Genomic DNA, 9,154 nt, shown 5'->3' on the forward strand with positions numbered 1-9,154 from the left:
TTTTTTAAAGTGTTTTGAAATGTGTTCTATGGGTTGAGATGAGTGGAAACAGAATTAACCAGCATAGGAACTGGTTTAAACAAGCTCCCTGCAATCCATGTGCATTATGACTTTGTCTTTAAAGTGACAGCGCCAATATTTGCAGCTCTGGGGAAAGGAAACATCTTTCACAGCACTGTGCCTAGGTAAGAATGAAGGTGAAATTCAGCCACCCTGCTCACCACAAGCATTGCAGAGCACTCATAACAGAGGATGCCAACTCATCTCTGTCTGCTGGTGTATTCAAAGTCATAGGAAAATGAATATGTGTGGTAGTCCAGAAAAAGAACACTGGGAAACAAAAGAGCTGAGAACACAGGCTCAGGATGAATTCTCCCTTGAGGGACATGAGTTCTCCATCCCTGCCACACTGCCCACAGACCACACAGGAATGATTTCTGATGGCAAGAACGGTCAGACAAGAAGCAAACAGCTCCATGGCCACTGCCAAGAGTTTACCTGGGATGTTAAACACCTGGGATTTACAGAAGAGCAGGCACTCATAAGGCTGCTAAGCTGCCTAATAAATTGGAACCAGGAATTACTCTCATTCATCTGATGGACTTAAAAAAAAAAAATAACTGAATAGTTTTCAACAAATCCAAAGAAATTTAAAAGGTACTATTCTATAGTTGAGTGCTCACAGCCCACAAAAAATCGTTTCCCAAAGTTCAGCTATTCCAAGAAAAAACCTGCTCAGTCAAGCATGAACATTTATAATCATTTCTGCTCAACTTTTTGTTTTCTGCCCATGCATACAAGGAAATGAAAACTGAGGCACAGGCCAGGGGGCTGGTAAATAAGCAGAATAAGTTCTCTATATATTAGAGAGATGGAGGAGCACAAGTACCAGCAGACAGGCCCAGCCCTAAGAAATATGTTTTCCATTACTTAGTGCAGAATAACTGTCACATGGCAGGAACCTTATGTTTATGGGGAGAACAGAAGGAAGGGAGACACGTGATTGGTCTAACCTCAAGAATACAGCTTTCCGGAAAAAAAAGATCCTTCTGTCCCACGGAAAATACTGACTTCTTTGCAAAACATATCAATTTAAATCTGAAAAAAAATACATTAGATTCAAGCTGTCACCATAATTTGCTGTGTGAACTGTAGCTCGAATGCCATATGCTTTCACTCTGACCTCCAGGTGAATCTTACTGCCCAGAGTATCCTTCTCACAAAGTCATAGAACGACTTGGGTCAGAAGGGACCTCAAAGATCACCCGGTTCCAACCCCTTCCATGGGCTGGAAGTCCCCATCAGCTCAAGCTGCCCAGGGTCCATCCAACCTGGCCTTGAGCACCTCCAGGGATGGGGCACCCACAAAATGCTCTTCCCTTTTGGTAGGGGTAGGACACTCCTCCAGAGTTTCACAGAAAACATCACCCAGCCACGGTTCTGTGGGTAATGAAATTCTGTGATGGCATTTGAAAAGAGATACCCAAGAGGTTTGATTTTCCCATGACGTCTCAGAACACTGAGTAAATTATTAATATTTTAAAAGAAGGCATGCTTAATTGAAAATACAGATTTTCATCAAAGGTCAATATCTATGGAAACTAACTGGTAGTTCTGATATTCGCAGGGGTTAACTTAATGTGAAATAATAGCACAGCCAGGAGGTCAGGAGGGAAAAATCAAATCCATCCCTACTGGACCTTCATAGGAGTACTGATAAGGACAAGGCTACATCAGTAGTTTTGTCAACAATTTTTTTGTTCCACTCCACAAAAGCACCCACACTTAGTATGCAGCCTTGCTGACAAAGTCTTGACTCCTGCTCAATGAATTAAGTTATAACGTAGGATCTCTTGGCTAGCAAAATAGGTATACAAGCTTCTACAGAACTGTTATTTCAGTATTAAATCCACAGTACTATTTTCTCAGCACTAGGGACTCGGCAGGGAACTACAAAGCCTTCTAACCAGAGAGTGATCGAAATCCCCCCATATCCCCAAATTAAAAGTTGCCAAAATTTCATTCCAAACTGAATTCACCCTTCCTCAGAGCCCCACATCACAGTGTGGGATAACTGGTAATGTCCATTGGTGCTCACTTCTGCCATAGACCTCAGCTCAAGCCAAATAGGGTGGCAGGGACTTCTGGAGCAGCAGCACAATCTTCCCCAGGGCAGCACAAGTTACAGCGACTTCTGGGGACTAAAAACCTCTGGTCAGATCAGATGAGCATCACAATCCTACCCCACTCCTCAGTGATCATTTTGCTGGCCCATATTTGCTGCTCTCTCCTAAGGATGGCTAACACATACAGTGGCTGCTTGGTTTCATTCACTTCATCTTCTCTTCAACTCCCTGCTGCAGGACTGGCTGTTGCAGTATTTTCTAAGCTTTCAGAAAATAAAAACCAGCCGTTCTTGTGCTTAAAATAGACTAGAGAGCCCAGCTGATTTATCCTTGTCCTGTAGGATTTAGGAGGTGGTGAGATTGGAAAACTTGAAAGGGAATAAATTATGAAAGTAGGTACAGTGATTTATTTGTTTTAAATAAAGGTCCTCAGTTCACCCTGGGAAGAATTCTCAGGGCAGATGGGACTCAGTGCTGGCACAAGGTGCTGCAAGGACACAATGCTCCAGCCAGATGTGAACTGCTGCTGAAAGAGCCCTGCCAGCAGCAGCAGCTCCTTGTAGATGGAACTGGGCAAAGCTGGCTGGGATCTCCTTACTGCATTGATGCAGTTATAGAGAGCAGCTGCACCATTTGATACCCAAATTTCTCTCTTGTTTAACATCTTCTCTTTCTCTTCTCTAGTCCCAGTGAAATATGGCTGGTTATTGTCTTTCATGTGAAGGAGGCATTCAACATTATTACTCTTTCATAGGAGAAACCTTCAATTCTTACATCTCCCACTTTGACCATGTCAAGAAACTTCCCTCACTCACTCTGTGAGCCAGGTCAGCTCCTCTCCTTAAGCACTGCCACACCAAAGCCATCCGAGACAGCAGCCAATGAAGGATCCAGCAGCATACCTGCAGTAAGGAGTCAATCTCTGCTGAAGTAATTTTGCTTAAGGATTCAGATAAGGTCAGAAGAGACCTTCAGCAGTGCAGACATCTGCATTAAGTAAAATAATTCATGTAGGAATCACATCATCACCCATACCTTTCTGGGTGATAAAACACCTACTTAAAGAATATTGCTCCTGAAAATCATCTCTTGCCTATAGAACCTACAAGTAGTAGAGATTAAATGTTATGGAAAATGAGTATGCATAATTTTCACTTTGCTTTGTGCCAGTAAGAGACAGGAAATGTTTGGACAGAGAAGAAAATTGGGATAGAAACAGTCTGCTCTGCCATTTGTCTGGTCTTTCACACTAACAGAGGAGTGGAAATGTATTTATGATTGCGGAATGCTGATACAAGAACAGTGTCTGGACTTCTTAAAAGATGATATTCCAAGTGGATGGTGCTTGTGCACTCCTCTTTCTCTTTTGTTAACGTTTGTTTCCATTGTCTAACATTTTAGCAAGAAATAGAGCTGAATGAAGAAAGTGGTTGTCAGGGTTCTCCGGCTCATACCTCCCTTTGCTCAAGCTATGAGATTTCCAGCAGGTTGATTTCCCTCTGAGAACACATCATATATTTTCTGTTCCCACTTGTACTGAGTTTCCCCAGTGTCTGACATTGTTTGTTTTGCAGGTGCTCAATGATGTTAGCAGCAAACATAAACCCCGATGAGGAGCAGCATGAGCCATGGAGGGACCTACCCCAGAGCCCGCATATGTTGATGTGGACAAGGGACTGACACTAGCATGTTTTGTCTTCCTCTGCCTTTTCTTGATTGTGATGATAATTCGCTGTGCAAAAGTCATCATGGACCCTTACAGTGCTATTCCCACATCCACATGGGAGGAGCAGCACCTGGATGACTGAGGGGGCTTGACTACACAGAGCCATAAGATGCTGCAATCTAGGAGGCCTCTTCCTATCAGGGAGGCAAGCAGGAACAGCCATTTTCAGATATGCAGGATGATGGCAATATATCTAAGAGCCAATAGTTCATGTGATTATTGCTCAATAGACCAGAACATCAGCAAGCCATTCTGGAAGCACAATAATACTATGCAGCAACCCTCATCTTAATGAAGATGGTCATCACATAACTCAGTAGCACAACGTCCTCTAGACTTTTCATACAGCTATAGCACAGTTTGCCCTCTCAACGTCTCCCACAAATTCAGGGCTTTATTCAGAAATTGGAATTTGATAAAGCAATAAGAATGTCTTCCCTGAATACAAGATTGCTTCAAATACCTTCCTGAGTCATTATATTTGTGCTTGGAAGAAAGGCAAAGTTTTGCAGTTGTGTCTGCCCAGGTAATGTTAGGTAGAATCATAAAATCATCAGGGCTGGAAAGACCAACAAGGTTATCTAGTCCAATCATCCGCCCAGGAGAAGGAACACTAAAGCACCACGGCTATGAGCAAGTTTATTCTCAGTGAATTAAGTAGTGTCCATTTGCTTCCCCACCACAGTACCATCATATTTCTAGTGATCAAGACACAGAAGTACTCAAACTGCAGTTCCCAAGGGGGCTGTGGACTACGGTTGACTCTGCAGCATGGTCTGTCTCTATCCTATTCATGGATAACTAGATATATTGACATCTGCCATAGACCATCAATCAGCCCGATTTCTTGCATGAGCTCAGTAACTAACCACAGTTCACAGAGCAGAGCTTGGACACCACTGGCTTCAACTACAAAGAACTTGCAGTGTTTATCAAAGAGCGATTCCACACAAAACTTCATTAATCTCTTTGTTCAGAGACAGTTCAGTGGGGTCGCACATAGATGTTAAAGACAGTAAGCAAAGACGTTCCTAGTTTTGACAGTCAGATTTGTTAGCCCAAGTTACAGTAGCAAGAACATACATTCTACCTCGAACAAATTCAGTACCTTTAAAAAAAAAACTTTTTCCCCATGTTTTTGGTGATTATCTATGTATTTCCTTTACTCAGTGCATTAAGAAAGCCTTTATGAAAGAAGTGAAAAAGGGAACTTTGGAAATATATTATTTACATTTTGAAGAGTGGTAATTGAAGGTTTCCCACATCCTCCATTTCTTAAGTTCTAAGGTTTGCCCACAGCTGCCTTGTGTGTCTACACATATGGCTTAAGGGATCATAAAGAGTTGCTGAAGCAATCAGGAGTAGGTACTGCAACCACTGAATAGACGAGACCTAAGAGCACAGATTTGCAAAAAGGATACTTCATTTTCTCCTCTTCCTCACCATCTTGTTTTCTACATTCTTGCCATAAGACAACATAGAACAGATAAAAAAGATGGAAACAGGGGTTGGAGCAAGGAACCAGGACATAACAGTGTAGGCTGGATATAGACTCTGTAGATTGCTATTCTTGACCCTGACAGATTTGTTTGACCATTGCACGAGTCCCCTCTCTCTGTCTCAATCTTCAAACATGTAAAATTGGTACAATACAATTAACTTGTCCTGCCCTGTTTCAGCTATATCATACCGCTATATAAGCTCTTGAAGAGCCTTAGATAGAGACATGAAAATAAGATACTGATTTACAACTTCTTTATGTAAAACTAAACAGGAAGGTCTGAATCTCAATGTGCAGCAAGGGAAAAGGGAAGGGAAAATCTCCACAGCAGAGAGCTTGTCCAGACGTCTATGCACTTTTATTGAGGTCAGATCATCCTGAGTCATTCTGATTGCACCTGATTTTATTGCCTATTCCATTGAGTTCCAAGGAGTACTGACTACAGAAGAGCAGATTATGAGGTATATGGAAACTTTGCATGCACCTTTTGCCCTAGGCTCAACTGCACAATTTCAGCTAATCTCTGCTGTAGGAGAGCCCATTCAGGAGGGAGGAGATTTGAGGATCAGCTTTAATCCTGCTCTTCTTTACCAAGAGATCTCCACTACTTCAGTTATCCACTGCAGACTGCTCACCAGCCTGCTGTTCAGCTTCAGGTTCTGTTAGCTAATTAACCACTAGTAACAGAAGTTTTATAAGTGTGAATGTTAAAGTCCAACACTCTTTGAGCAAATATGCTGGTCTCTTATTCATGTGCGCGCCTATCCATACCATAGAAACCAATGCGCCAGCTCAAAGGGCATTGCTTTCATTCCACTGACATTTAGAGCCTGTTTTTTTGTCATTAAGTTCCATATTCCACTTTGATACCAGTGAGGCTACAGAATATACAAAGCAAGAAGTAGTAAAATAACTATTTCCAGGCTACAGAGACTTCTGTATTTCAGGTTACCTGGCTATATTCACAACTGACACAGCAAGAAAAGTGCTTGACACTACTCCTGGTGCCAACAGTCCTCTCAAGGAGAATATGCATGCTTTGGCTTTGCTGCACACCACCAGTAAGCCCCTGTTCAGCTAAGGATTTATGCATATTCTTAAGTTTAAGACCCCGAACTCCCAGGGAGCAGAGTCAGCCCTGTGCTGTGCCTTTGGCTGGGCATGGACAGCAGCACATAGCCTTCAGGGGAAGGAAACGCATATGAGAGCAAAGGGTTACGAATGCTGGGGAAGCAAATAGGTTCACTTCACAAGAATATTTGTGGTTATCTCCCCTCTCTCCCTCATTCATCTACACAAAACATTTTAAGATTTTATTTTACTTTCTGTTTGCAAAAAGCCTCCCCTACATCAAACCTTTTCCTACGACTACCTAAACATTGGTGGGGTTGTTTTTTATAGTTGTAATGTATATATGTATATTCTAATTTCTGCCTTCCACCAATGGTTACCAACACAGCCTCACCACTCTAACTAAAAGCAATACCAAACACCATGCTGAAAGCAGAAGCTTCACCTTGCTTGCATTCTGGGTTGACCTGGCCATCCAGGACATGTTTGTTACTCCATCTCCTGGGAGTCTGGTTGGCAGGGCCACGTTCCTGAGCAGTGGAAGTTTAGTAGGGGCTGCATCGCTCAGTACTAATTGCAGCTGCATGTAACAAGTGCCTCTGCCAGTTCTGTTGTTTTTAATCATTATGCCATATGACCGGCAATTGCACTCAGAGGAAATAATGCAAACTTACTGCAGATGTATTTACTTAATGCAATAAACAGCTTCAACATGGAAAGAAATTGTGTGTGTTGCAGTTCACTACTTGCAAGGATCCAAGGCAGGCACAGATCTCAACAAGCCACTCCCTGCACCAGAAGCAGCAGCTGGAGTTACCATGCTGCTCTCAGAGCAGCTCCTGAATGGATAAAAGCTCCATGCATCGGCATAAATCTGAGCCCTGGCCACCCCTTCCTCCTGACCCCACTGGCCCAGCCTTGCCAGCCATCACACTAATCTCTATGGCTCTCTTGTGGTTCTGCACAGCCCAGGTGAACTGGTCTAAATAAAGGATACCAAATCCCCAAATTTAACCATGCCTTAACATGGCCATGAGAATACCTTATTGCAATCCATATTATTCTGCATGTTCACTTTTTTTTTTTAAACACCTTTCATTAAAAACAGTCGATACCCTTTGGCCACTGCTCCTTTTTGTAACCCAGGAGGAAAACGCTGATCACACGTGTGCTTTTAAGGCCACGCACAGTTTAAGACTTCTAGTTGCATTTACTCTCAGGGCTCATCTCAGTGCACAACAGCATTATGAAGCATTGAGTTATGCACTTAATTACAAAGCTCCCTATTTTGTACTGAAGCTTGGCCAGGGAGAAATCAAAAATCAAACAAAAAGTATTAAAATTGCATTAAGTGTACTGAATCCATAAGAAAAAGGAAGGGTGTTAAAACAAGTTTAAAACCCAAATGAGCTTTTCAAGCAGCAACCATCTTCAGACCAATCCCAGCACAGGGCCACACCTTCAGCATGTCCCTCACGTACTACCAAACACATCCAGAGCTTTCAATCAACTTTAGAGCCCAGAAATTATCTCTTTCTCACATAGCAGTGACAGCGTGGGCACCTTGAGCAGAGGCGGCAATCCTGAGGCTGAGAAATGGCCTCTTAGAAGGAAAGTGGATGCAAATATCACCTACTAACAGCATCCCTTCTAACAAAGTCACTGCCTTAACCCTGAACAGCTTCTGAAAGAGCATTTCCTCCACCCAGGGAAGGGGCCTATCCCTTCCCACACCGCATGGCCCCAAACTCCTCTGGGGTGGGTTTACCTTCCTCCAGGCCTCTGAACATGCACAGGGGAATTTTTTCTTCTCCACTTGAGTGACAATCTCAGCGCTGTGACGAAGTAGAGGAGCTCTGGTTTTAAAGCTTTACTTAATTCACTGTTGTTGTAAACTACTATACAATAAATCTAACGAAAGCAGACTTGAATCAAAAGCAATAAACTCCAGAAGCAAAAAGATCCACCTTCAAATCCAATTGCAGTAGAAGCTTCCAGAGTTGGAGAGGAAGCTTTTTGTAGAGAGGGTCAAACCACTCTAAATGGCCCTGTAGAAACAAACTCCTCCCAGCACCAGGTGCAGGCATTGATCCAAGATGTAAGCATTGTAAGCATTGAACCAAGGGCCCCGGGCTGAAGCACCCTCCTGCTCCACCCACCAGTTTCCCCCTCATGGGTGCCCTCCCTCAAGGGGAGATGCCTCCAACACCGTGAGCCCACATCTTTATCCTGCAGGTGAAAAAAAGTCACCTTGGCCATAAAAACCATTCCTTTCCTTTTTTAGCATCTGCTGGACTTTTGGCCTCTGGCCATGCAGCAGGCGGTCGATGTCTCTGAGCTCTGTCCTGAGCAAAGCTTTGGACTTCCTCCAGCTCATGTCCAAAATTTGCTCAGAGAGCTGTGTGAGTTCTGGGAAGGAAAACATCAATTTCTGGAAACCTGGGATTTCTCAGATTTAATCAAGTTGGGAAGCACCTGTGAGGCTATGGGATCACCCTGTCACCTCCTGCCTGTCCCCACCATTCTACAGAGGTTTTTGGCCAGGAACTGGGATTTGTATCCCTGGGATGGAAGGTGTAGCTGCACTGGCTTTGCACAATGGTTTTAATGGTTTCCAACAGACATTCCTGTACCCAAAGAGCACTGATGCTGCAGTCCTTCCTGGCTGCCAAATGACTTGCATCAAGGTCAAAACCCATGAATAGCAATGTATTGCCCTGACATCTCCAT

The 9,154-nt window shown here is 43.3% G+C and overlaps 1 protein-coding gene across 1 annotated transcript in view; it reads left to right on the forward strand.

Annotated features, from left to right (window-relative positions):
* The window catches only part of CTXND1 (cortexin domain containing 1), a 33,102-nt gene extending 25,972 nt beyond the window's left edge, over positions 1 to 7,130 (forward strand). Inside the window, exon 3 of the mRNA XM_031555326.1 lies at positions 3,701 to 7,130. Coding sequence (XP_031411186.1) covers positions 3,755 to 3,934 — 180 coding nt within the window. The 5' untranslated portion in view covers positions 3,701 to 3,754 and the 3' untranslated portion in view covers positions 3,935 to 7,130. The remainder of the gene's footprint in view (positions 1 to 3,700) is intronic.
* The last annotated feature ends 2,024 nt before the right edge of the window (positions 7,131 to 9,154 follow it).

This window comes from Meleagris gallopavo, chromosome 12, assembly GCF_000146605.3.
Source record: "Meleagris gallopavo isolate NT-WF06-2002-E0010 breed Aviagen turkey brand Nicholas breeding stock chromosome 12, Turkey_5.1, whole genome shotgun sequence".
Taxonomy (NCBI): Eukaryota; Metazoa; Chordata; class Aves; order Galliformes; family Phasianidae; genus Meleagris; species Meleagris gallopavo.